This window comes from Eptatretus burgeri, chromosome 15, assembly GCF_056783735.1.
Source record: "Eptatretus burgeri isolate ZD-2024b chromosome 15, Ebu_testis_v1, whole genome shotgun sequence".
Taxonomy (NCBI): Eukaryota; Metazoa; Chordata; class Myxini; order Myxiniformes; family Myxinidae; genus Eptatretus; species Eptatretus burgeri.
The window spans coordinates 5,997,936-6,025,738 of record NC_140975.1 but is presented as its reverse complement, the minus strand read 5'-3'; the positions used below and the strand labels follow the sequence as shown (position 1 = coordinate 6,025,738).

At 46.0% G+C, this 27,803-nt stretch overlaps 1 protein-coding gene and 1 long non-coding RNA gene across 6 annotated transcripts in view; one reads left to right on the top strand and one right to left on the bottom strand.

Annotated features, from left to right (window-relative positions):
* The window catches only part of LOC147011402 (uncharacterized), a 189,865-nt gene that overhangs the window by 83,192 nt on the left and 78,870 nt on the right, over positions 1-27,803 (top strand). For 3 of the 4 annotated variants that reach the window (XR_015051766.1, XR_015051765.1, XR_015051763.1), the window contains exons 4-7: positions 4-350; positions 9,472-9,560; positions 15,153-15,380; positions 16,149-16,279. This is a non-coding gene — a long non-coding RNA (uncharacterized LOC147011402). Of the gene's footprint in view, positions 1-3; positions 351-9,471; positions 9,561-9,741; positions 9,809-15,152; positions 15,381-16,148; positions 16,280-27,803 lie in introns of all 4 variants that reach the window. The other variant, XR_015051764.1, reaches the window with a different exon arrangement.
* Positions 344-22,289, bottom strand: LOC147011404 (calcium homeostasis modulator protein 6-like). 2 transcript variants are annotated; one of them, XM_085857426.1, is made up of 4 exons: positions 21,947-22,289; positions 21,028-21,313; positions 17,615-17,832; positions 344-3,027 (listed from the first exon to the last, which is right to left on the bottom strand). In XM_085857426.1, the coding sequence occupies exons 1-4, from the start codon at positions 22,219-22,221 to the stop codon at positions 2,883-2,885; spliced, it is 924 nt and encodes a 307-aa protein (XP_085713552.1). In that variant the 5' UTR covers positions 22,222-22,289; the 3' UTR covers positions 344-2,882. The 2 variants fall into 2 exon arrangements, with proteins under 2 accessions (XP_085713552.1, XP_085713551.1); XM_085857425.1 differs by lacking the exon at positions 344-3,027 and adding an exon at positions 11,879-15,373.

Sequence of the window (27,803 nt, the reverse complement as noted above, 5' to 3'; positions counted from 1 at the left end):
CAGGTAACGCATTGGAATGTATGTGCTTTGTGCCAAAAAAGATGATGGGAAACCAGTTACAACTCCAACGAAAGGCAGAAGCCATGATGCTTTCTCTGTATTCAAGAATTTCCGAGACAACGCTTGCCAACTTCAAAAACTGGATGCTTTGCCTCTACAACTTCCATTTGACGTTGAAGCTTTACCACAGCTGCTTCTTGAAAATAATGTAAGGTGGCACAAGACGGGTCACATGACATCCAGCCATGAAAAACTCAGAAGAGCAAAAGAGAGGGACAAAAAAAAAAGGAAAACACCGGATTATCCGTTTGATGCCGCCGCTGTCACGGATGCACTCGATGTCTAAGGAGGTATTGTACTTGTATCCCTGTGATATTTTATTTTTACTCCTGGGGCTTATGGCTCACCCTGGTAGATGTTATTAACCAATCTTGTATTAGCAGCTAAAATCGTGTTCAGTGACTTATGACTCACCCTGAAGAGTTGATATCGCACATTGAAAACAATATAGAGGATGGTTTGTCCAGTTTTAAGCTTGCTGATCTCCATTAAATGTTTGTTAAAAGACTGAAAGAAATTGGGTATGATATTTTGATCAACAGAACTCGCTTGAAAGACCGCATTTTTAATCACTTTAGCAGTTTAGGAAGACAAGAAATAAAGCATCCATTCAAATCGATGACATTAATATCTCCAGATTGGATCAAAGAATCGCTGGTGGATAGAAAAATATTCAGGAACTATGAAGACGAAGCATTTTTCTTTGCGAACGCTGCTCGCATTGGCCGTGATGAAATTCTTTCAGGGGACTTTACAAATCCAATCTGTAGAAAGTACACTCAGCATTGCCAACACCAACTTCCTCCTAGTTTGATGACGATAACTTCCATGATTCTTCATGTGCCAAACCCGGACAACCAATGGCAACCATCACAAGCTTCCTTTACCGTAGGTCAGCTGCTGCTTTTTAATTGCAAGAAGCAAGAGCAAAAGACGAGTAAGGGGTCAGACGGCATTGCCAAATTCAGAAGACATACTATGGAATGTCAACCTCCTCTTGCTACTCCCAAGATTGGACTCAAAGTGCACACACAAATAAGAAGCCAATCACTTGTGAATTATTTGGCAGAACTTTCCATCAGCACTTCCTACAGCCGTGTTCTTTAGCTAGAGGCTGCATTGGCTAACTCCATATGCCAACAATTTTTTTTTCATCGACGGACTGGTGTGCCCTCAAGTACTTTAAAAAGGAACTTTACACAATTGGGGCATTTGATAACATTGATCACAATCCATCCTCAACAACCACCAAAGACTCTTTTCATGGCACAGCTATTAATATCATTCAGTTGTGGTTGTGGAGCCTGTGCGCATTCCCACTGGTCCCCGGTGTACCAGAACCCCTGCCGGGTCTAACTGCGCACCCATGAGCACCGTACTTCACATCACGACAGTTGATTTTGCAATCCACAGGGCTTAAACTTCTCTCCCTCGAAACCCTCAATGTTGGTCTCATGATCGTTTTTTTTACACTGGGGCAGAACAACATCCACAGTGACACGATGTATTTCCAGGCCATTACCATTTGCAAACATCCCCATGGAATTTCCCTTTATTGCTATCCCCTAAAGTCTAAGAGGAGGAGATTGGGACCATACTCTGTGCAGAGCATTGGTTCTGCCTAAGCTGTCTTCTTGGCTATTGGGCACAATCCTGGATGGGTCGCCACTCCGACACAGTATACCAACATGCTCATTTTGCCGACCTCGGAAGAACGACAGGCCGAGTTAACCCCACCTGGTATTAATTCAACAGCTGAGCGGGATTTGAACTCAGGACCCTAGGATCCAAAGCCCACCACCCTAACCATTAAGCCAACACTAGGCATATCCCTAAAGTCTGAACCAAGCTTGAATTCCACCTTTTATCTGTGCCTGTGCCTTTGCCCCAAAAACGTCATTGTTTCTATTGATTTCTCTCCCAAATCATCTTTATTTTCTTTCATTTGTTTTTTCTTCCAGTTTGTTTATTTCTCCCATTATTCGCACATTTCTTTTGTCCATTTTTTAAAAACCATTAATTGTTCTTACATGGCCTGAGTGAATGTCGCATCAGCCTCCTAGTTATACTGTTCAGGAGTGGGGGAGGTTCTTAACCTGAGCTCCTCCTCACTGGACCCCATCCCTGGCTCACCTCTGACCACATGTTCCACATCATCCGCCATTTCGTCCACGATTCCCGCATGCGCTAGAATTTGCAAGTAAAATCTCCTCAATTTAACAACGCCAATTGCGCTTTCTTTGCGCTTAAATTGGATTTGAACAATTTTTGTGAAGGAAATTAAATGGGTTCGTATCCCATGAACTGACACCAGATGTCACGATGGAGGCTTGCAAACATGATAAGCCTCAGCGCTGGGATCTTTTGATCCCGTGAATGCCCAAAAGGTTTCTAACTATGTAACTGCCTTCAATTGTTTCCACTTACTGTTCCTCAAGGTCACACGATGGAAAGCCTAATTTGGCGGTGGCATGCACAGGAGGCAGAAGGTTGGAAAAAACGTTTCTTACCCTTATAAGGGTATATTTACAAGGAGTATGGGTAGAAACGGGAACGGGACGCGCAAAGCAGACAAACTAAGAGAGTCAGACACAAATGGGGAGAAGGGAACACACACAGCTTATGTACAGTGAAATGAAATAAATAAACCAAACCCCTCGAGGTGCCACAGAAAATTGAATCACCACAATGAAGGGGAAAACAGGCAAGGACTTAATAAGCAAGAAGTTGAGGATGTGTTGGGTGATGGTGAAGCTTGGGAGCAGGAAAGGTGGCAGGAGCGATGCAGTGGAGTGAGGGATTGTGAGGTGGCATCCACGTTTTCAGAGAGCAGTCCTCCCTATCCTGATGACGAAACAAAGCTGAACATGAAGAGAGACAGCAAGACGAAGATGTAAAATGGCAAGCTGCCAGAAGGAAAAGCCCTTTCTTCCTCTCTTCGTCACGTGAAGGGGAGGTCCTCCAGACCTGTCGCAAAATAATTGGTTAGAAACCAGATTTAGAAACCATGATGTAAAAGTACTAATAAATTGGCATTGACGAAAAAATACACGTCTCCCTAGTAGCCAGAATTTGTCAACATAGGAAGAAAGCGATCAATCAGAAAGATGTAAAAATTGTAATGTAAAATGATGAACAGTCCCAAAGTTTCAGGTTCCAAAAAAAATGTACAAAACGAGATGGCCAATGGACTTGACGGCCAGACCGCTCCGTCTTGGCTGCCAGCACGAGAGGGACAGCTGCTGGTGATTGTGGTTGTGCTGCTTGCTGCACACGTTAGCCACACTGATTGCCCTGCTGGTTGCCATACAGGTTGCCACGCTGGTTGCCGCACAGGTTGCCGCACTGGTTGCCGCACAGGTTGCCACGCTGGTTTCCACACAGGTTTCCATGCCGGTTGCCGTGCTGGTTACCACGTAGGTTGCCGCACTGGTTGCCACACAGGTTTCCACGCCACTTGCCGTGCTGGTTGCCATGTAGGTTGCCACGCTGATTGCCATGCAGGTTGCCATGCTGGTTGCTGCACAGGTTTCCACGCTGGTTGCCACACAGGTTGCCGCGCTGGTTGCCACACAGGTTTCCGCGCTGATTGCCACACTGGTTGCCGCACTGGTTGCCACACAGGTTGCCACGCTGATTGCCATGCTGATTGCCACACAGGTTGCCACACTGATTGCTGTGCTGGTACCTCAGCAGATGCACCTTGGTGGATGTCGTCGACGGAGGTAGGTTTGATGGACATGATAACAAGTGATTGTGTCGGGGTCACCAATATGGAAAATCGGGTTTATCGACTTCTACTCACCGCTAAAGGTTGATGACTTTGTTCAGTATGAGTGGTGTCTCATAAGCTGTTAAGCTTGAGTGGATGTGAATACAGTCACGAGTTCAATAAGAAGCAAGAAAAACGACGATGGCATCTCACCGGTGGGCTAATTCGGCATTGTGTCCATGAAGCAGGGATGGCGACTCGATTTGGAGACTTGAGTCGGCGACTTGGACTCGAGTCGCAAATTTTTTGACTCGCAACTTCACTTGAGACTTGGCCTTAAAGACTTGGGACTTGAGCTTGTAGACTTGTTGACGATGACGATAAATGAATGAACACTTTATCAAAAGAAATACATCTCAGTGATGTGTTTGTGACTATTTTTAATTCGATTTCTGGTAGGATGTGATTTTTATATTTATAAACAAAGACCGCCAGAGTCGCGTGACAAAGGGAGCCCAAACTCAGTAAATAGATCGCACCGAGCTTGAAAGGTGTTAGTTCCAGCTTGTACTCTGGGAGCTTGTACATGTCACTGTGTTGAGCCTGGGGAGTAACTGCTGAAATCTTGATGTCCAGGTTCTTCCTGACATCTTTGTTCTTTGTTCGTTTCACACTACTTTCGAAAAATTTTTTCACAATTCTCTTTATTCATTCTAATTGCTTTTTTTTTTGTCTCTTTGGTTTTTTTCCTTCTCTTTCACCTCTTTTTACTCTCGTTTCCTCTCTTTCGTTATCTACCTTTCCAGTCTATCTTGAGGCATGTATGCCGTACGGTGTACGTATGGAATTGTGACTGCTGCGCTACTCGGTTCATGCCCATTTAGCTTCTTCCATGTTTTGTTTTATGGCCCATAATGGAACTACAATAAAGAAACACACACACACACACACACACACACACACACACACACACACACACACACACACACACACACACACACACACACACACACACACACACACACGTACTCGTTTGTGCTTTGAGTGCACGTTCTCACCATAATACACCATCGAGACTGAGCATCACTACGTAGCTTGCTGCTACTCTGAGCATACGTACTTCACTTCATTGTCGGTATCATGGCAAAGGTTCCGAGGGTGATCTTATTTGCTTTAAACATTTTGAAGGTGCATTGAATAAAAGGAGTGTTGTATGTCATACTGTTACGAATTTGGAAATCGATCACACTCAACATTCAGGTCCTTTAGCTCAGTTATCTCAGTAAGTACGTGTTCTATAGATAGCTTGCCTTCCATTGTTTAATGGGTAAATCTATGTAAATGCGCTGTTATTTACATAGATGACCCTCCTCCACAAAGAAGAAGAAGAAGAACCCTCCCGTCCCGAGATTCAACAGCGTAAACAGCAATGACGGTTGGGGCGGGTCTGGCAGAAAGCGAGGTAAACAGCCCCCACCCGCGGTTGCGAGGGGTGGCGCACGAGGGTGAATGAGTCACGCCGGAAGCGAGGCGGGGCTGAGAGGGATAAGAAGGGGACCCTCTGCTTGGCTCGAGGGGAGTTGTTCTGGTGCTGGTTCGGTTTTTGTTCTGCTTCGTGGTCTGGTTCGGCTGGCTCTTCTTGGTTCGTGGAGCTCTTCGTGGTCTCTGCTTGGTTCCCGGCTTGGTGCGACTCCTTGGCCTCATCTTGGTCGGTGGTTCTTCGGGGAAGCGACGCATCTTTGGGAAGGATCGGCACCTCGTCTCACCAGCACGTGTTCCGGAGCGTGACGGGATCCGCCGGAGCTCGGAAAGGATTGCGGCTCGCGGTGGTTGGAACCGGCTCGCCCTCGCTGGTGCCTGGACCGAACAGCTGGAAGACCACACGAGGTGGAAAGGTCCCAGATAGGTCCTGGGCTTCAGCTCATCTGTCCCTCCGAGTTGAAGTCCGTATTAAAGGCATCAGCCACCATTTCTTGTGTGTGTGTGTGTGTGTGTGTGTGTGTGTGTGTGTGTGTGTGTGTGTGTGTGTGTGTGTGTGTGTGTGTGTGTGTCCGTGGGCCCGTCTAACAAGTAGAAAACTGTTAAGTGCTTTGTGTGCTCTATATAATTACATTGCATTTCTTATATTCGGTATAGCTCTGCTTTACGTGCTCCCCTCATTTCCCCATTGCAGTATAAATAAACCCCAATTGTTAAATGTTTTCAGCTCGTCCACGTTCCTTCTTTCATTGACTGAGCATGTCGCGTGCCGGGGAAGATTAGCAAGGCCGTTGTGCCGCCGTAAGGGGACATTCGGACCGACGGTTCTCGGTGATTAAACCGTTCGGAATCGCACACGGAACGAGTACGCTAAGCGGATTGTTTTGTATGAGTTCCGTCGAGGGTGTGGAGGCTCAGTAGATCGCCACGTGGTCTCTAGTATTTTGAAGATTTGGCAAATAACCCTGTACCACGTGGTGGAAACATTGGCCCTTCACGGTCCAAAACAAGGACCCGTCGACTCCGGACTTATCCGGGGCGACGATCTGAATTCCGGGCGATCGGTTCGGTCGAGCCGACTTGCAGCTCCGTTTAGCGGTCACGCTCACGGCCGACGTCCCGGCCCCGTAACAATACGTGTGGAATAAAAATTGAGATGGTCCATCAACAACATCAAATTTTAATTTGTCACCTAAAAACCCACCCTCAGTGAGGTTAGATGTCCCAACACATTTCGTTTCTAACTTTCTAACGTTTGCTTTGTGCTAACACTGACTAACATAGGCAATAAATGTTTTCTTTCTGAAAAAAATGGTAATGGTGGGTCCAGAGCCAGATTTGACCACTGTCCTCACTATAATTCACGGACTGGTGTTTGTGGGTTTGTTTGTTTGTCACGCTACTCCTCCTACAATTCTGGGCCCATTACAACCAGACTTGCTGCATCGGATGTCAATGACCAAATGAATGTTTTGGGGTGTTTTTACCTTTGCCGGTGATCTTGAAGGGGGGTGGGGGGGGGGGACGGTACTCAAATTCTCTACTTAAATGTGTTTCATGTAATGCCACCTCGAGGTAGAAGAGGGTATTACAATTCTCCACCATTTACAGTACAGTATCCCTGTCTCCACATCCCAGTGCAGTTCCCATTGCGTACTGCCTTTTTGGCTGCTGGTTGCATCAATGGTTAGGGGCGCGGCTTTGCCGCTGATGCAGTGCCCCTATTACCAGTAAACTGGTGCTCATTTCACCCACCTCGGAAGGATGACAGGCTGAGTCAACCCACTGGTGTTAATTCAGTGGCCAACAGAGCTCGAACTCAGGACCCGAGGATCCGAAGCCACCACCCTAACCACTAAGCCAACACCAAGCTATTCCAGTGTAGTGAGGTGTTTTGAATTATAAGCAGTGAGTCTGGTTTTGCTTCATGCACATGCCCTGGGTTATTGCGGGGGGGGGGGGGGGTTGCCTTTACAGAGATGTCAGTTGCCTATACACCACTCAAATAAAGATATGCATCAGAAGAACGCGTCCATGCTTGGAACATGACCGTCCATCAGGCGGGTACTCTGCTAGTACACTAAAGTAGGTTTGGGGGAATGATATATCACCAGTTTATTGACGTGCCCTCGTGTCCATTATTGGGCGGTTCCCTTTTGTGGATTTGTTTTTCTTGTTCCCTGAAGACAGTTTGCATTTCTGTAAGAATCGGCCTTTAACTTGCGTCACGAGTCACAATCGCAGGGAAAGATCCGTGTTCGCAGAGATAACCCTGTGTAATGTTGGAGATTGATATCAGAGAATTTCTTGAATGTCAAACTCAGGATTCCAATCCAATTCCCAGCAAAAAACTCAAACCCTGCACAGCCTACAGCTACCGATAGTGACACAAACTGTGACTCGTAAGGGCCTGTTTATACCGAACAGACAAAAAATGGTTGCAGTTTGACAAAACCACATGCCTCTAAGGCAATGGCACCCAACATACAGTGATCCCCAGGCAGTTATTTTGTAAGTCTTCATGCAGATCGACCTTCCGTTAGTCTTCGTGCAATTAGAGCTTAATCCGGGGCGACTGCCGAGACTCCCTGACATACTGTTGACGTTCCACCAACCCCGTGCAGCCAGACGGACCGGTGCGGAGCGTACGTTGCCACGAGCCCCGGCAAAGTGATTAAGCAGGAGATAACGCGCCACATCTTGAGGTGGAATGCTCAGGGGGAGCGTCCTACGGAGGTAGACGCGACACAAACAGACGTATTCATGGCTAGGTTAGGGATCTTTCTCCTTACGCATCTTCTCTCTTCTCTCTCTATTCCGTCTTTTTTGTACGCACAAAGAGCATCATTACCGACTCGCAATCCCATTTCCTCTGGCACTGCACCCCCCCCCACATTGCATGACACACCACACCTCCCACACCCACACCTTAGACACCACCCGTATTACTCCCACCTACCTCTCCCTAAGCGTTCAGGGTTGCATTGGTATGCAGATCGTGCCAGGTATTGAGAGATCGTTTATCCTCATCTGTCTTTCTCTCTGGGCTATATCTAATCTTCCCAGGTGTGTGTGTGTGTGTGTGTGTGTGTGTGTGTGTGTGTGTGTGTGTGTGTGTGTGTGTGTGTGTGTGTGTGTGTGTGTGATGGTGCCTGTTCTAGTTTAAGTTAAGATTGCAGAAGTTATCATGGGATAAGTCTGCTCTGTGTCTGTTTTTATAATATTGCTTGTCTTTTTTCGCACCCCACAAATTCCTTGCTATACTATCCCTTGCTGTACATACAAATAAACCACATTCAATGTGCCACATACTTTTCCTCGCCATTGTAAATAAATGCTTTGTATATAAATGTTCCCAGCTCGTTTTTGTCTTTTCCTCCATTGGTCCTGCACGGTTCGCACCCTAGTTTAGCCAAGATGTTATCCCCCAACAATCTGTTTCCGAGCTGGTACGTGCTTAGCAGTCCCGCTCGGCTGCATCTGATCTGGTAAGGTGATCCGGTTTGAGCAAGTGCGCACCGAGGGCGTGTCCCCCAATAATTAGATCACGTGCCCTTTCGGCAAATGGTATCAGATGGAGGACCCTAAGTCACGTGGTCGAGTTATTGGCGTTCATGGCCGATTAGCGACCCACACCGCGTCACAAAGTTATTTGTGTGCGACGGCCTGCGATTCTGGAGAGTGGTGGGAACCCGAGGTAGCTCACCCCTCTTGGTCTTCGTCTCTGCCCCTGAGTCCGCAACAATATCTTTATATCTACATGCTGTATGTATACACATGACATGATCAATTCGGTGATGAGCGATATGAAGGTCTCATTTAAGGGATGAGCAAATGGCTTACGTATATAGTCCAGATTCTCCACACCTATTGAATCCTAACTATAATTCATGGACCGGTGTTTGTCGTGCTACTCCTCCTCCAGTCATGGGCCGATTATATTCATACTTGCTACATAAGATCAACATAACCCCAATTGTGGAGGTGTTTTTATCTTTGTTGGTACTTTTGGAGGGGAGATGCATATTCTCAATGTAAATGTGTATCGTGTAGCGTCACCTCCAGATGGATTAGGGTATTACAAGTCTCCACCATTTACAGTACAGTATTCCCGTCCCTACATTTTCCAGTGCAGTGAGGTGTTTTGAATTATAAGCAGTAGGTATGGCTTTGCTTCATGTACGTAACTTCATGGGTTATTAATTTTTTTGCCTCCACAGAGCTGTCAGTTGCCTATACACTGCCCAAATAAAGGTATGTGTCAGAAGAACGTGTTGCATTGCATGCTTGGAACAAGATCATCTATAGGGTGGGTACTCTGCTCGTGTATTAGAATCTACTCATATAAAAGCCCATCAAAATGACTGGTTGGAATTATTTTATTCCAAATATTGAAGGAGACTGGAAGATATATGATGTTTCGTAGCAAGAAAAAGCGTTATTCTAAAACACGACATGTACAAATGTGATCATATTTTCTTTATCTTCAGGGATGTTTCATTTTGACAGTACAGCAATGTGAGCATGCCAAAGTCTGAAGCCTCGGCCTTGCGTCAGGTGTGCTTAATTATATCTTGTTTATTTATTTGACATCCTACGGACGTAATTGAACACTCGTTTTACTCTGCACGTGCCACACAACATGTGCAGTGAATTTCACCTCCCTGTGTCTTGTATTTATTGTTGCTTTTTAAAAGTTTCTGTACACCGCCCTTCAGGTCCGGTTGCAAGTCACCGTCTAAATTTCCAATCGAGGTTTTTTTTTTTAAACATTTATCCTGAAAAATAGAGCATCGTGAACACACAGGGATGTTGAAAGATTGTCTATAAACCCCTTCTTAAATCGTCCTTATGAAGGGGGACAGACTAACACAAATCCACATTGTGTTGTATCTGGGAAGGGTATGACTTATTGTCAGACAGAGAACAAGGTGATACAGTTAGACATCTCGTTGAAGAGCTACGTGACATTACTGAAGTGTTGTGCTGTTGCCTAGGTGAAGCCAGAACTGCACAATCTTACATATTGTTGTTGTTATTGAAGAATAATCCCAGTCAGTACTGCACAAACTGGCCCGCAACATGGCGGCAGCCTATCGATTCTGCAGAGGTGGCCCAAAGATCCCCCACAAATGAGACACCCGTGTAGAGCCAAGACCACACGGCTTTAAATTGAGGCAGAGAGCCTCCATTTAACAAATTTACCGGGAACAAATTAAAATTAAATGCTTGATGCTAACTGTACGTGAACTTACGAGCAATCTTTAGGAGCTAACATTGTTAAGCCACACATTGTATCACTCGCTGTATGATCTAACTCCTGACCTCGTCAAAGTTAAACTTTCTTTTCAGCCTTTAAAAAGTTTATCCAAATCATTACATTGCCCAATATGGATCAGCCTGATGGTATAAATAACTAATGAACTCACAAACGTGGTTTTAAAAAACAAACGGATAAATTTATTTTGAGTTTGTAGCAAACTTCCGGTTCTGGGTTTGGAGCGTCGACAAGTCTCCTTCAGGGCTCTCTGCTGACAATCTCAAAGTTAAGTTTCCGGTCATTATCTGTCCCTTTTTAACTGTTTACTTTGTCACCTACATGTTACTGTGTGTTCCTAGTTCGGTTTTGTTTCAAAAGTCGTGCTATTTTGCGAGATTTTGTCGACGTTGTCTTACCGGGTGCTTGAAGCCTACCCTTGAGGCTTGAGGCCTACCGGTTCCACTCAGTGTACGATCGTGTTTATTTGTTTTTCTCCCCATTACCTTCAATTTCTGTCTTCCCCACTTTCCTAACGTCCCCATTCCTCCCAATTAATCACTCTATTTCTGATCTTAAATTAAAAAACCCCCACCTTTCTCCTCATTCTTCTTCCTCTGCTTCCTCTTCTTCTTCTTCTTCTTCTTCTTCTTCTTCTTCTTCTTCTTCTTTTTCGCCTCTTCTTCTTCTTCTTCATCGCCTCTTCCTCTTCCTCCTCTTCTTCTTCTTCCTTGATTTTTTCGAAAACACTTCCATGACCTAATCTGTTGAAAACTCTCTAAACATTAATAATAATAACAAAAACGATCTCTTAAAATGATTCATCTTCCTCTTTCACACGTGTGGTACTCTTGACTGTATCATAATGCACGACTCTTCTGCTATTTAAACAGACTGCTCTCAATTCGACCTTTCCTTCATACCTTGCCTAAAAAATCCAACTGTTACAGCGTTTCTTCTCTCCATTCTCTGAATTCGCCTTTATTGCATCCATCAAGATTTGTGTTTAATCGCATCTCTGACCTTAAACTTTTTAAAACCGCAGTTTGCTCTGAGCGTTCGCTTTCTATCAACCATTCTTTTTTTCTAACTTCAGTGCCAACTCACCCCTCTCACCCCTCACTCTCAAAGCAACCATCCCACTCTTCTCCCTCCAAGCCTCCCTCTCACCTCTCTCAAAAATTCCCCCTCACCGTTCTCCCACCTTTCATCCCCCTCACTCATCCTTCTCAAAGTTGCCCCCCCTCTCATCCACAAAGCTGCCTCCTTCCATTGCCCTCTCACCTCCATCTCTTCACTCCACCTCCTCAAATCCTCAACTGCTTTCTTCCCCCTCTCTTGTCCCCCCTCTCCCCCAGCACCACAGAGCCTTTTCTCCTCCTCATTCAGCCCCCTCCCCTAGCTATTCTGCAATCCCTCACACTCTTTCAACAACCCTCCTTACCTCCCCCCTCGTCCCTTGTCCTACGCCCACCCCATCCCCTGCACCCAAAGCCTCTTCCACAACCTCTTAATGAAAAGTGTGGACCTCAAATATCCGGGGCCTTCGCTCAAACCTTTCAGATCTTTCCATACAGGCTGCCACTGACAAACCAGACATAATCTGCCTAACAGAAACTTTTCTCCCCCAAGACGTGTCTGACTCCCATGTATCTCTCCCTGGTTACTTCCTCCTCCGGTATGACAGACCTGAGCATCGTCCTGGTGGAGGAGTTGCTCTCTTCATCAAAGACACTATTCCTCACTCTCCCTGCACAGCCCTCACTCCCCCACACTCCCAGGAATACCTCTGGCTACGCCTTCCCCTCCACTCCCACCTCATGTTTATATGTGTACTGTACCATCCACCAAACAGTGATGACTCCATCTACACATCACTATCTGAAAACATGGACCAACTTCTATCTTCTCATCCAAACTCTCTCTTCCTCATATGTGGCGACTTCAATTGTCATCATGCCAGTTGGCTAGGTGTGGGTACCTCTCTCACCTGTCGTGGCACTTCAGCAAAAGCTTTCTGCGACTCATTGGGACTGACTCAATCGGTCAACTTCCCGACCCGGATCTCAACCAATGGTACTCCATCTCTTCTGGATCTGATTTTGACAAATTTCCCTGACAATATCTGCTGCTCTTTCTCCGCTCCAATCGGTTCTTCTGACCACGTCCTTGTCAAAGTGGACATCTCTCTGGCTATTATCAGAGAACCAGCTCACCGCCGTCGAGTCTGGAATTTCACTCAAGCCGACTGGCAGGGTCTCCAAGCAGCCATCAAACTTATAGACTGGTCTCCTAACACTACTTTCTCCAACATCAACTCATCCTTGGAATTCTTTCAAAGAAACTTGCTCTCCCTCATGCACAGTTTCATCCCCTCTCATCTTCAATTGTCCTACCCTTCCTCCCGCCCTTGGTTTACTGAAGCTTGTGGTGAGGCAGTTGTCCTGAAACAACTTGCCTTTGCCTCATGAAAAGCAAACCCAACTGAAGGCATTCTCAGTTACTTCCATAAAGCTCGGAACAAGTGTGTATCTACCCTCAGGAGAGCCAGAAAACAACATCTTTCTCATCTCAAGTCTGAACTTTCAAACCTCTCTCCCTCCTTCAAATTCTGGTGGCATCTAATCAAATCTGTTTCTGGTGTATATTCCCCTCCATTCCCTCCCTTACCTCAAATGGCCGCACTGCTGATACCGCACGTGAAAAAGCTGAATGCCTAAACTCGGTGTTTGCAGCTAAATCTTGTGTCCAAAACCCATTACTTTCTCTACCCACCTGACCCAGTCGCACCCAACTGTCCCTGGACTCCGTGTCCTTTTCTCCTGACAAGGGGGAGAGCTTGCTGTCAAACCTCGACTCAGATTCTGCAACTGGTCCAGATGGCATCAGCCCACGTGTCCTCAAAGCCTGCTCTTCTGCTCTTGCTCACCCTCTCTCTCTTCTATTCACCCTCTCATTTGCTCAAGGTCATCTGCCATCTGCTTGGAAATCAGCAAACATCACTGCCCTGCATAAAAAGGTGCAAAAACAGATCCCTGCAACTACAGACCAATCAGTGTTCTCCCAATCATCAGCAAGGTTATGGAATCCATCATCGCTTCAAACATTAAATCCTTCCTCTTCTCCAATGGCTTGGTTTCCGATCATCAATTTGGTTTCAGACCAGGTCCCTCGACCCTGGATATGCTGCTTCTGCTCTCCCAACAATGGATGGAGGTCCTCAATGCCAGACAGGAAATCTGAGCCGTATCCCTGGACACATCACGTGCTTTTGACACAGTCTGGCACCCTGCCCTGCTCACCAAACTTTCTTCCTATGGTATCCAACGCCATCTCCACTCATGGCTCGTAGACTTCCTCTCCTGCCGCAGTCAACGTGTGGCCCTAAATGGAGTTCTTTCATCCCCTCTTCCTGTCCAGGCTGGGGTTCCTCAAGGTAGCATTCTGGGCCCTGTTCTGTTTCTTGTTCTGGTTTTCGTCAATGATCTCATCATCATCAGCTTCTCCGCTCACTGTAGATCTGGATAAAATCACAAACTGGTCCAACACGTGGAACATGTCTTTCAATCCGGATAAATCTCACACTCTCACTATGTCTCTTCGAAAGGACCGTTTAGAACCCCCCCCCCCATCCAATTTCTCAACAATCCTCTGGAAGAAGTCCTTTCTTTCAAGCTTCTGGGTCTCACTATCTGCCATGACCTTTCCTGGGAAAGCCACATTTCAAACCTCACCTCCAAAGACAGTCGCCGACTGGGAATCCTCCATCGTGCAAAGTCCTTCCTCGGCCCTCCTGAGCTCCTGACCACTTACAAAGCTTTTGTCCACAGCCTGATGGAGTACTGCTCTCCCCTCTGGGCTGGTGCTCCTGCCTCCCACCTTTCTCGGCTTCACGCTGTGGAAACCAAGGCATTTCGGATCATTAGCATCACCCCCAATGAGGCTGAGTCTTTGGGCTTCTCACTCAATCACCGCAGGCTGGTCAGTGGTCTTTCTGTCTTCTACCATCTCCTCTCCAGCCTCGCCCCCCCCTGCTCTCTCTGTGATTTGTCCCCACCACATTTCCAGAAGGTGCTCAAGGTCCACCAACAACCCCCTTCTGATAAAACTACCAAAATCACGAATCACTGCTCACCTTCACTCTTTCATTCCTCTTTTTCCCCGCCTTTGGAAGAAACTCCCTCACTCTATTCTTTCCCGTTCTTCCCTCCAGGCCTTCAAAACAGCTGTTCACCACCACCTCTTATCATCCCCCATCCAAATCCACGATCTTTTCTACCCCCGATAATCCACCCAAGCCCACCTCCTTCAAATTCCCTGCTTTCCTTCCTGAAAGTCCCTGTAATGTCCATCTTCTATTCCCCATGTTCCCCGTCCCATCCCTCTCTCTTCCACAGATCTCCTAATGTCTCTGTTCCCCACCGTTTTGCCCTTCCCTCTCCCGCCCCTCTTGTCTCATGCCCCCCTTGCTGTGCATTGTGTGTTAGCTCTACATGAGCCTCGACAAGGTATACAAAAAATAACTTGGCTGATAACCACAATGTGTCTATTTTCGATCGGTTCACCAAAGGGTGAGAGTAAAGGCTCATTGTGTGTCTTGGTTTCAAACCCCCACTTCTCTCCCCGTATTCTCATCGATCAAAGCTTCAAGCTCTTCGATGTGTGAAGGATCCACGCGCTGACGAGGTGGGAGTCGACCGTCCACAAAGGTCAATGCTTCGCAGATACTGCCTGGACCTGAACTGCGCTTGCCATGAGACGCTGCCCATTCATGGAGCACACTGTAGTAGACGTTTTCTGGAGAGAACGTGTACAGGTGTGTCACGGCATCCCAACTCTCCGTTGTGGGTTCAATAAACCCTTCACTGAAAGGTGACATAAGAAAATCGCAGTTAATCGCATGCACAATGGCGTCATTTATTATCACGTGACGCAGCGACTTCACACCTGGGTAGTATTCCGTTAGCAAGCGGCTTACTTACCGCTCAGCAAGCGGCTTACTTGATTCAAAGCGCTCAGCGAGCACTGCAACAGAACGGAGTGCTCGGCACTGCTTAACAACAGGGCGGTTTCCATGGAAACCATGCGATCGTGGTCCTCCATCTAATGATGCCCAGACCGTTGTTTTCGGGTTTACTCGATCTTTTTGTGCCAAGAAGTTCCACCAAACGAATTTAATTTGTTTGCAGCGACTACAAGAGAGTACCAGGAAGAGGATTAAAGAAAGAGAGGGAATGAGGAGTTAGAAAGAGGAGCCTCATGCCAACATTATCAGGACACCTGCCGGTGTGCATTTTGGGGGAGGGCTGGGATGGGTTTTGCATGTTTGGAGATTTTAAAGAAATAAAAATAATTAGAATGAAAAGTAGAAGTCACAATGAAAGTAACATGTCGAAGTGTTCCGCTCACAAGCAGCTCGCTTACCGCTCGCCAAACACCTGCTTTAATCATTTTCTCCGCTTGCCGAGCGGCTTAGCAAGCTGCTTACAAAGTGGTTGATACAGAACAGCTGGCTTGACAAGCGATAGCAAGAAACAGCAAGCCGCTTGCTCCCAGAACACACCCTAGGGAATGAGTGATGTTAATTGGTGTTGACACGGTCGTATTTCATGTTTATATTTTCATCTCAACGAGCAAAAGGGCGGAAAAGAACCTCAACTTCTGAGCAGCGGACAAGAACCTCAACTTCTGAGCAGCGGACAAGAACCTCAACTTCTGAGCAGCGGACAAGAACCTCAACTTCTGAGCAGCGGACAAGAACAGCCGCACAGGTAAAGTGAAAAGCCAGTGATAAACGAGCAAATGATGTGCATTCTGTGACCATGCGCAATATGCCATACTGTCGTCTCCAGGGACTGAAGTTGAGGGTCATTGGAAGGCAAGTCACTCTTTGCACGGGTGACTAATTGGGTTTGTAACATGCCATGCGTGTGACCCATATCCACACACACACACCGATTACACTGACTACATGCACCGAGTGTTTTGGTCCGATCTCCATCCAGGTAAGTAATTACGAGCCATAGATCCTGGCGTAAGATTGGAGGAAGACTCCATGCGTGTCCAGTCATAGGTTGTGTTATCATTGGTGGTGCTGCCTTTCAACCACCAAAACCTACATCTGGTCCAGGTCCAGTTGTGGACTCACCCAGGCATGAGTTGACCTGGAAGCAGGATGCTTCGTATTTTCGAGTCACTTTTTTTGTTTCACTGTCTGAGTCTATCCACTCACTTCTGACAGAAGTGTGATGACAGCATGAAGGTTACCAACACCTGCTTTATATATCTTGGCAGCCAGTTCTGTGTCCAGTACAGTGGTGATTTAGCCAAAGGAACCCGCTTTAGCCAAAATTTAGCCAAAGAGATCAGCTTGGATAAATTCAAGATACCAAATGTCATAAACCAGGTTCAACAAGTGTAGATGGCAGCATGATGTGGCCATTTTGGGTCCATTTCCACTGGAGGAGTTCGACGTCCTGATTGGATGCTCTGAGACATCCAGTGGAAACGTACAACCGCGATTTCCAAATACGATTGTCCGGGCAGGTAACAAAGGAAAGTTAATCCGATTGTCCCATTTGCTATCACTGCTGCCATTCTCTTGTAGCCGGTAAATAATCCCACCGTATTTTTCAAAATAATAGGCCATTGTGTGCGGGTACCCCGGCCAATTTCCAAATTCCTCCATCCCAATCCCCTGGGCAAAGTCTTTTGTTAAATACCGGATTGTCATGGTTACAGAGGACACCTGTGCCTGACAAACAACAGATGCAGTCAGCACCAACCTCTCAGACTATCAATAGCACATTGTCCTCAGATGGATGGATCATCTCTTTGGAGGACAAATATCAACAAAACAAAACCAGCAAGATAATCACGTGTTCTTGAAACTTCCATTTGGTGATTACGTGAGCCGCAGGTGTTCAAATAAAAACTCATTCAAAGAAAACAGCAAGTCAAAGATCTTAACGTGTTCAAAGACCTTTGAACTACCTGTTCAAAGGCGTTAAAATGCAATTTTATGATGATCAGGAACAATGATCATGACCGGTGAGTGACCACCATAAAAGGAACTTAGAAGGATTGAAGCCAGACAAATTACTGACCTCGGTTCCACACTGGAAGTGAAGAACATTTGTGCGTTAGTCGTGGCTAGTTCTTGGACGTGCTCTTTGGTTGCCTCCTCAAAGGCCTCCCGTTCGGCCTGAACGTACTCCTTCCAGTACTCGAGCTGCATAAAGCCGACCGGTGATCTGGTGACCCTGCAGCAGGCCACAGCGAAGGCTGTGATGCCCACTATTCCCACGAGTATCCAGCCCATCAGCTGGAGGCACATGCGAGCAGTTAGTCTTCCAAAAGCACGGTGTGTGTGTGTGTGTGTGTGTGTGTGTGTGTGTGTGTGTGTGTGTGTGTGTGTGTGTGTGTGTGTGTGTGTGTGTGTGTGTGTGTGTGTGTGTGTGTGTGTGTGCGCGTGCAAAGTGGCCATCTATTTATTGCGTCTGCAAATGTGGAGGGAATTTTGGCCTCAACGCAACTCCCTCCTTTCTCTTAGTATACACTGCTTGGACTTCCCCACTCCCCTCTCCTGTCTCTCAACCGACCCATCATGATAAAAACATGGCCGATGTGACCATCATGATAAAGATGGCCGATGTGACCATCATGATAGAAACATGGCCAATGTGACCATCATGATAAAAACATGGCCGATGTGCCCATCATGATAAAAACATGGCCGATGTGACCATCATGATAAAAACATGGCCGATGTGACCATCATGATAAACATGACCGATGTGACCATCATGATAAAAACATGGCCGATGTGACCATCATGATAAACATGACCGATGTGACCATCATGATAAAAACATGGCCGATGTGACCATCATGATAAAAACATGGCCGATGTGACCATCATGATAAACATGACCGATGTGACCATCATGATAAACATGACCGATGTGACCATCATGATAAAAACATGGCCGATGTGACCATCATGATAAACATGGCCGATGTGACCATCATGATAAAAACATGGCCGATGTGCCCATCATGATAAAAACATGGCCGATGTGACTATCATGATAAAAACATGGCCAATGTGCCCATCATGATAAAAACATGGCCGATGTGACCATCATGATAAAACATGGCCGATGTGACCATCATGATAAAAACATGGCCGATGTGACCATCATGATAAAAACATGGCCGATGTGACCATCATGATAAAAACATGGCCGATGTGACCATCATGATAAAGATGGCCGATGTGACCATCATGATAGAAACATGGCCGATGTGACCATCATGATAAAAACATGGCCGATGTGCCCATCATGATAAAAACATGGCCGATGTGACCATCATGATAAAGATGGCCGATGTGACCATCATGATAAAAACATGGCCGATGTGCCCATCATGATAAAAACATGGCCGATGTGACCATCATGATAAAAACATGGCCGATGTGACCATCATGATAAACATGACCGATGTGACCATCATGATAAACATGACCGATGTGACCATCATGATAAAAACATGGCCGATGTGACCATCATGATAAACATGACCGATGTGACCATCATGATAAAAACATGGCCGATGTGACCATCATGATAAAAACATGGCCGATGTGACCATCATGATAAACATGACCGATGTGACCATCATGATAAAAACATGGCCGATGTGACCATCATGATAAAAACATGGCCAATGTGACCATCATGATAAACATGACCGATGTGACCATCATGATAAAAACATGGCCGATGTGACCATCATGATAAAAACATGGCCGATGTGACCATCATGATAAAAACATGGCCGATGTGCCCATCATGATAAAAACATGGCCAATGTGCCCATCATGATAAAAACATGGCCGATGTGACCATCATGATAAAAACATGACCGATGTGACCATCATGATAAAAACATGGCCTATGTGACCATCATGATAAACATGGCCGATGTGACCATCATGATAAAAACATGGCCGATGTGCCCATCATGATAAAAACATGGCCGATGTGCCCATCATGATAAAAACATGGCCAATGTGCCCATCATGATAAAAACATGGCCGATGTGACCATCATGATAAAAACATGGCCGATGTGACCATCATGATAAAAACATGGCCGATGTGACTATCATGATAAAAGCATGGCCGATGTGACCATCATGATAAACATGGCCGATGTGACCATCATGATAAAAGCATGGCCGATGTGACCATCATCATAAAAGCATGGCCGATGTGACCATCATGATAAACATGGCCGATGTGACCATCATGATAAAAGCATGGCCGATGTGACCATCATGATAAAAGCATGGCCGATGTGACCATCATGATAAACATGGCCAATGTGACCATCATGATAAAAGCATGGCCGATGTGACTATCATGATAAAAGCATGGCCGATGTGACCATCATGATAAACATGGCCGATGTGACCATCATGATAAACATGGCCGATGTGACCATCATGATAAACATGGCCGATGTGCCCATCATGATAAACATGACCGATGTGACCATCATGATAAACATGGCCGATGTGACCATCATGATAAACATGGCCGATGTGACCAGATTAAAACTCCTTCAAGGTTAATGTTCCTCATGTTTTTGTAACCACGAGTCTGGAGATGAGTTTTCCACTTGAAGGTTTCATGTTGTAAGAACTCAGAATTTCATTAATTGAAATTGAAGACCGTTAGTCTTTATATATGTCCAGTGTCCAGCTGTTTCCTTGACTCTACAAACCAGGATATACTTATGGTCTACCTAGACTAAGTGTTCAGAGAACAGACTATAATATGTTTAGAATGTGGAAATTTGAAGTGGATATATATATATATATATATATATATATATATATATATATATATATATATATATATATATATATTCCTTCATTATTTTTCATAAATAGAGATTATTTGACATTTATTTTGTACATTTTTGTCTGATATATAACTTTGAAGGTGTCTAACAACGACTGTTCTTGCAGCTTCCTATTCACGACACACCTGCATGCTTGTTCCTCTTCCTCCAATACTTTATGCATGGCATCGTCTCCAAATTAACTTTGCTCTTTCTCTGCTGTGACGTCATGCTTACTGATATATATATATATATATATATATATATATATATATATATATATATATATATATATATATATATACATATATATATTCCTTGTATTGATTTGTTTCCCACCTTACCAGTTGCGAATCAAAAGCCATCACCTTGTTTCTCCTCATAATGAGGAATTTGTTTGGAAAATTATGATTATAGACTCCTATAGGATTGATTTATGGTCCAAGACTTAAATTAACAAAACGACTCGTCATTTGAGAGAAGATACGTCGCTGATGGGGACTTGGAAAAAAAGAAATCATAAAATCAACTGAAAAACATGTCTCATGGGTGAGACATCATGGACCAATTGCCCGGAAGAGATCTCTGTGCTCAAGCTTTTTACGCACCTGAGAGTGTGCCACGAGTTCACGCAACGCAACCACCTGCAGGTCCCGCACAGACCCCGGACTTATTTTGCTCAAGTTCCTGCAGGGCATGGACGCCAGCCATGCGAGTACAGTGGTGTTGTCTCTTTGTGGAGTCAGGGAACCGATTCCGTAGTACTCAACCGCCGCACACGTGTAGTATGTTCCATCGAGCAGAGCCACCACGATCCACGTGAAGGGGCCGAGCAGAGCCTGACCAGCGAGCGAGCACAAAACGTGCACCATGCGTTTTCCTGAAAGATCTTGCCTGTCAAGATGGGGACACACACTCCAGAACATGGTTATCAGCGTAAATCGTTTAATACCATCTGGACCTACTCATGGGTCAACCTGTCCGCTTATACGTCGTCTACAGGTGAAAGTGCACGGCACTACTGTGGACGTGTTTTCACGTTTTTGAGGGTACAGGTGTGGGGGCTTGATGCTGAGGACACTGGACCGGCATCCCAGAAGTTGTTGCTTCCAACACATCTGCAAGCAGCAGCATTCGGGATTGCATTCTAATCTTCAGAATGTAAAGTCGAGTTCATCTCAGGAGAACTACCGCATCACTATTGGACTGTAAGTTGAAAAAAAAAACCCAGCTGGACCATCAACGACCTTCATGATGGGGACACTGCGTTGGTCTACATATGATGCTTGTGTGTGTGTGTCTCATGGTGGTTGACCCATTCCTTTATGTCGTTATAGGAAGTCTGAATGGCTAAGGGTCTAGCCTTGTACTTCCATCTGAATGACCAAGGGTCTTACCCTGTACTTACAACAATCAATTTCGGAGGCAGCATGACGTTTGCATTTGACAGTAATTGCAGGAACTGAAAACGCAACATATTTATTTATTTGTTTGCGTAATAACATAAGTCCACCTGCAGTAACTCACCTGTTTTTGTTACCTTTCCGCCGATAACAGCAGCCCGTGGCGAGGCGCCATGTCCTGCGAGACATGGCAAAGCCTAGAACGAGAATCATAATGGCTGGAAAGGCCACGGAGATCAATGAATATGGAAGGTTGAGGCCCAGCGAGCAGGGACACCGAAAGGCCAAGTACTGGTGGGTCTCCAGCATCGCAGCCGTAAAGAGCACAATGACAGCGCTTTGAACAGTCAGCTTTTGATCCTTGATCAATTTCAGAAATAAACTGAACTTGTCCAACATTTTATTGCGAATATTTCTCTCAATTTAAACGACCATTTAGCCTTGGCAGCAGCATGTAGCTTCCAGCATTAAACGCAAACGGAAAGCCCACACTGGAGATTGCTCTGATATGTTCACGTGTAGGAAATACATTGAAACCACAATCCAACCTCCCGGAGTCCACCCAAGAAATCCAGCTCGGAAATAACAGTCGAGTGTAACTCTGGAAACGACATCTCCCCGGCTTACTGCTCACCTCCACTCATTGGTTCAACTCTTCAACCAACTGTGGCTTCAAGAATGCTTGTGGCCACCTCCTCTTCAGGTCTTCCAGACCCATGATTCCTTCGACCATTTTTAAAACTTCACAAGTCTACCCCCCCCACCCCCTTCCTTTCTAGGTTATTGTGTTTATCTCAACTTCCCCTCCAACCTCATTTTCGTTTTTTGCTCCATTGCTGTTTCATCCCTGCTTTTCCCCTTCCTACTCTTTCAAGCCCGCTGTTTTGTGTGCACTCGTTTCCAACTCGTTCACTCTCTGCGTGGGCTGTCAGGATGGCCGAGAGGAATTCACACTCACCTATGAGCCGTTTAGCCTGGGTTTGAGTCCCGTTTCACAGGTAGGATGATTCAACCAATGTGTGTGGTCCATCGGATGGACGTCAAACTGGGCTCCCCGTCTGACGGATTTAGTTGGTGGACATTACAGATCCCATGGTGTCCTTCATGGAGAGTTGGCGAGCTATCGCTGGCACCCTGAAGAAAGTACAAATTCCTGCCATAACCTACAGAGGGCACTGCTGCAGAGGGCACTGCATCAGCAACAGAGCGGTGCTCCCAGGAATGATGCAACCAGCCCGATGTAGAATAAATTATGAAAAACCCCCCATGTCCTTCACCCCCTCCCTTTTCCCTCATTCTTACCCTCACCCTTTGTGTGCTTTGCCACTTTCCACAGTATTCTGCATGTTATATTCTGTGCTCTCGCGCTTCTTCGAGCCTCGACTTTGCATGGGGGGAAATAATTGTTAAATAATATCTGTCAATGAAACCGAAAGAACATCCAACCAATAAATTTGTCCCCAAACCAAAGGCTCAGGTCTGACGTTTCAACCACAGGTACACCGGTGTTTTTCTTCAACTTCATGACCTTCCAAAGCACCATTTACAATTCAACAAATTTATTGTTTGGATGTTCTCTCTACTTGATTAACAAAAGGTCCACAAAGTCGTAACGTAACACATTATATAGATATAGTCTCACGTCTCGATCTAACTTTTGGTATCTCATCCGGAGTTGTCAATTCAGACTTGAATTAAAAAAAACTATTGTGACTCGTGACTTTAGGTTCTCGGGATGACGTCGAGCCTCAAACACTTGGACTTATTGAGTGAGTTTATACATGGATGTACAAGGAAATCAGAAACAGGTGGTGGCCATTCAGCCCATCATGCCTGCGCCACAACAATTCCAGAATTTAATAAATCCATCAATCTCTCTCTATCGAGTGCAGCCTGTGGCTGCTGGTTGCATCATTGGTTGGGACGTGGCTATGCCGCTGATGCAGTGTCTCTCTGACCAGTACACTGGTGCTCATTTTGCCGACCTCGGAAGGATGACAGGCTGAGTCAACGTCCCGGTGTGTTTTAATTCAGCGGCCAACGGGGCTTGAACTCAGGACCCTAGGATCCCAAGCTGCCACCCCAACCACTAAGCCGACACCAGGCTTAAAATCCATCAATAGCTCTTCTCTTCGTGTGCAGCCTTTTCACTGCTACACTGGTACTCATTGAGCCAACCTCGGAAGGATGACATGCTGAGTCAACCCCCTGGTGTTCATTCAGTGGCCAACAGGCCTTGAATTCAGGACCCAAGGATCCCAAGCCAACACCCGAAACACAAAGTCAACACCAGGTTTAAAACAGCCGCACCAGGTCCATACAGCCACAGCTGACGCTCACGGACCATGCGGTGACAAATCTAATTTGAGTCTCTCTCAGCAACTGCTCGTTGGACACAAAGTCCGATCAGCGATAGCCAAGGATTATCTGAAGAGACCTGGTACCAAAGGAAGAAAGTCTCTGTCTAACATCCCTGGTCAGAGTCCAAGTCTCACACCCATAGAGCAAGACTGGAAGCACCTGAAGACTTGGACTTTCATCCTGCCGAACAGGTAACAGCAGTGCCACACCCCATGATCCAGTGAATCCATTACTCCCCAGGCCCGACCCAGACATCTGTTGACCTCTGGCTCACAGACAGCAGAGACATGAATATCACTGCCAAGGTAAGTGAATCTCTCCGTAACTTCAACATCCTCGCCACAAACAGGTCCAGACAAGATAGCAGCATCCAAGATGTCATTAAAAGCCTGGATATTAGTTTTGACCCAGGAAACCCGTAATCCCAGAGGATCAGACTCCTCATTCAGCACCTCGAGGGCCCCCAAAAGGATATCTCGAGTCTCCGTAAAGATGACTGCATCATCAGCGAAATCAATATCAGAGATCTTGACATTCCCAAACGATGCACCGCAGCTTGATCTCTCCGACATCCTCCCAAGAATCCAGTCCATACAAGTGCTGAAAAGTGTGGGGGCCAGTACACCCCTCTGATGAACTCCAGTAACAACTACAAATAAGTCAGAGATGGCATCATCACATCTTGCAGCACTCTCAGTACCAGAGTAGAGTTCAGACATCAGATTGATCAGTTTTGTTGGCATCCCACGAAGACCAAGAATCCTCCAGAGGACATCCCGATTCACTGAATCGAACGCTTTACAGAGATCAACATAAGCTGCAAGCAGCACCTGCCAAAACTCTTGTCTGCATTCGGTAAGGACACAAAGAGCAAGGATACCGTCAATAATTGACCTCTTTGGTGTAAAGCCCAACTGCTCTGGAGGCTGGTGCTCAAGCAGATGGTGGTGAACTCTATCAATAATTATCCGAGCAAAGACCTTGTCCGGCATTGAGATCATCGTCACCCCTCGGTAGTTGTTGCAGTCTTGGCGATCACGCTTCCCTTTGCAAAGAGGGACAACAAGGCCCCTCCTCCAGTCAGTTGGGATGATGCCTGTGTTCCAGGCAGAGCACACAACTGCATGCAACGACACGAGTGCAGCATTTCCACCAGCCTTGAGAAGTTCAGCATGGATGCCACAGATCCCAGGAGCTCCACCCCATTTCAACCAGTTCCCTGCAGCATGTGTTTCTAAAAACAAAGGCAGACCACAGTTGATTGGAGCATCAGCAATACAGATAGTAACACCCCTTACATCCAACTCAATAACTGGTGTGTCAGCGTGGTACAGCCGCTCAAAGTAACCGGCCCAGCGGGCCTTGACTTCGGACTCCTCTGTCAAGAGGACCACCCTCTACTCTAACTGCAGTACACCAAGGGACGGGGTTGGAGGAACACAATGCATGAATTCCCCTGTAAGCGGGATGAGAATCACTTGACCACAGGTGATGCTCTACCCCCTCATAGATTTCTTGCACAAAGGCCTCCTTGTCCACTCTTAGTGCACGGACAGTTTTATGCCTCAGCTCCCTGAACAGCTCATCTCTGCCATTCAGCCTGGCCCCTGTGACTCTGGTCAATGGTATCCAGTGTCTCTTGAGAGACAAAATTTTTCTTCACCCTCCGGTGAGTTCCAAGACATCTATCGGCAACATCAAGGACGTTCAATACCTTCAATACCGACGTTCAAATACTCGGACTCAGATGAAGACAGAGACAGGTTATGATCCTCTCTTAGGGATAGGATGTTCCAGGCACCCACCCGAATGGAGCACCTGAGGTTAACCCTCAGGGGTCCCAAAGGGTTTGCCCTAATCCCATCATCCGGTGAGCTGCCCTGTGAAGGGAAGCTGCACAGGAGGTACTCCCATGGAGTGGGTTTTCAGATTTTTTTTTTTTGCTTTTAATATGTTTTGCAGAATGAAGGGTTTTTACGGTGGCCGGAGTGCAAATCCTACAACCATTCTCTGAATAAAAAGTAACCCAACTGCAGGTGGACGTCTGCAGACACAGTTGGGCACTAAATATGGATGGCTCTTGGCTCACAAAGAGTTCCTCTGTCCTTTGACAGGTTTTGTTTTTCATCCTGCTGGTGTCCATATTATACTCCCTCCTCACCACGAAACCTGGTGTGGGAGACGGTTTAGTCACCGACAACCCGACCATGAAACAGGTGAGTCCAGGTTTACATGGTACCTGTAGCAAGTCACAGATCTAATCTGACCTGACCTAACAAATGAAATAGAAGTAACAGCATCTCCTTTATGTAACGCACTGTTTTCTTGTGTTGTCATTCACAATAAGCTCTGCCCATTTGGGTCCAAACAACATCTGAACATGACTTTCACTTTAATCGTGACTCTTATGGCTAAATTTCAGCCCATTTGAGTACATGTTGACCTGTCTCTCTAATGCTCATCACCATCGCCATCTTGACCATGCTCAGTTCGTTCCAACAATGCTGCCTTCCTTAAAACCCATTTCGAGTCGCCTCAGTCAAAACACAATGGAAAACTAGTCTTTATAAGGACCAGAGTTGTTGTACATCGAAAAAAGGACAATGACTTCTCTCAACCAGATGCTCACCACCCTGGAAGTAAGGATGACAAATGCCCCTTTTAGGGTCGGGTCGAGGAAACTAAGTGTCAATGAAAATAACCTTTGCAGGTATTGGTTTAACATGGGGGCAGGGAACACGCCAAGGTCTTTAACTGGGCTCCATTGGCTTTCAATGCAGTACAGGAAAAATGTACAATGAAGAACTGGACTTGCTGGTGAAAGCTAGTGTCGATCTGCGTCGGTGGACAGGTAGAACGATGAATGAAATCAACAAGACATTGATTATGGAATGCCCACCCCAAAGTGAGCAAATGAAAAGATGACATTCCAGGCAATAACCCTTCAACACAGCAAGTTTGACGCTCTTTCACTTTGATGAAGGTTTAACGCCGGAAACATCAGCTTCTCCTTGCTTCCGACAGTGGCCAGCACACTTCGATTAATGTCCTGTTGATTTAATCTGTTATCAAATACTGGAAACCTTAAAGCTGCACTTAAAGATCAGTGCAGCTCCTCTAACGACCGATAATCCCAGTTGAAGGTCGCACAGGTTGAGGAGCGTAGACCGTTCGGCTCGAGATGGTCATGGGCCAAGGAGACCTGGTACCATAACAATGCAACCATCGTTGCAACTGAGAAGTTCCTGTAGTTTTGTGTCGAATGTCGAGCAATTTGTCCGTTTCCCTTGTGTGCATGTCATAAGTGAGGAAGCTGGACGACCAGGCAGGTGGAGTTGTGAAACCTTTCTACAGAACTTGAGGCTTGTGGTTCTTCTAATGGCATTTGTTGAGGAAGTGATGGCTACACATGATCATGAGGTTGGTGTTTCTCAACCAAGCAATTGGAGTTTCATGACAAAACAAATAATAATCAATAAAATGCCTTAAATGGTGATCGATCTGCTACAAAGAGAAGACGGTGGATCAATCACCTTTTAAGGAATTTAATTTCCTATTTTTTTTTTACTTCTTTTGCTGCCCATATATGGTCAGAAAGCATACAGGCTATAAATAACTCC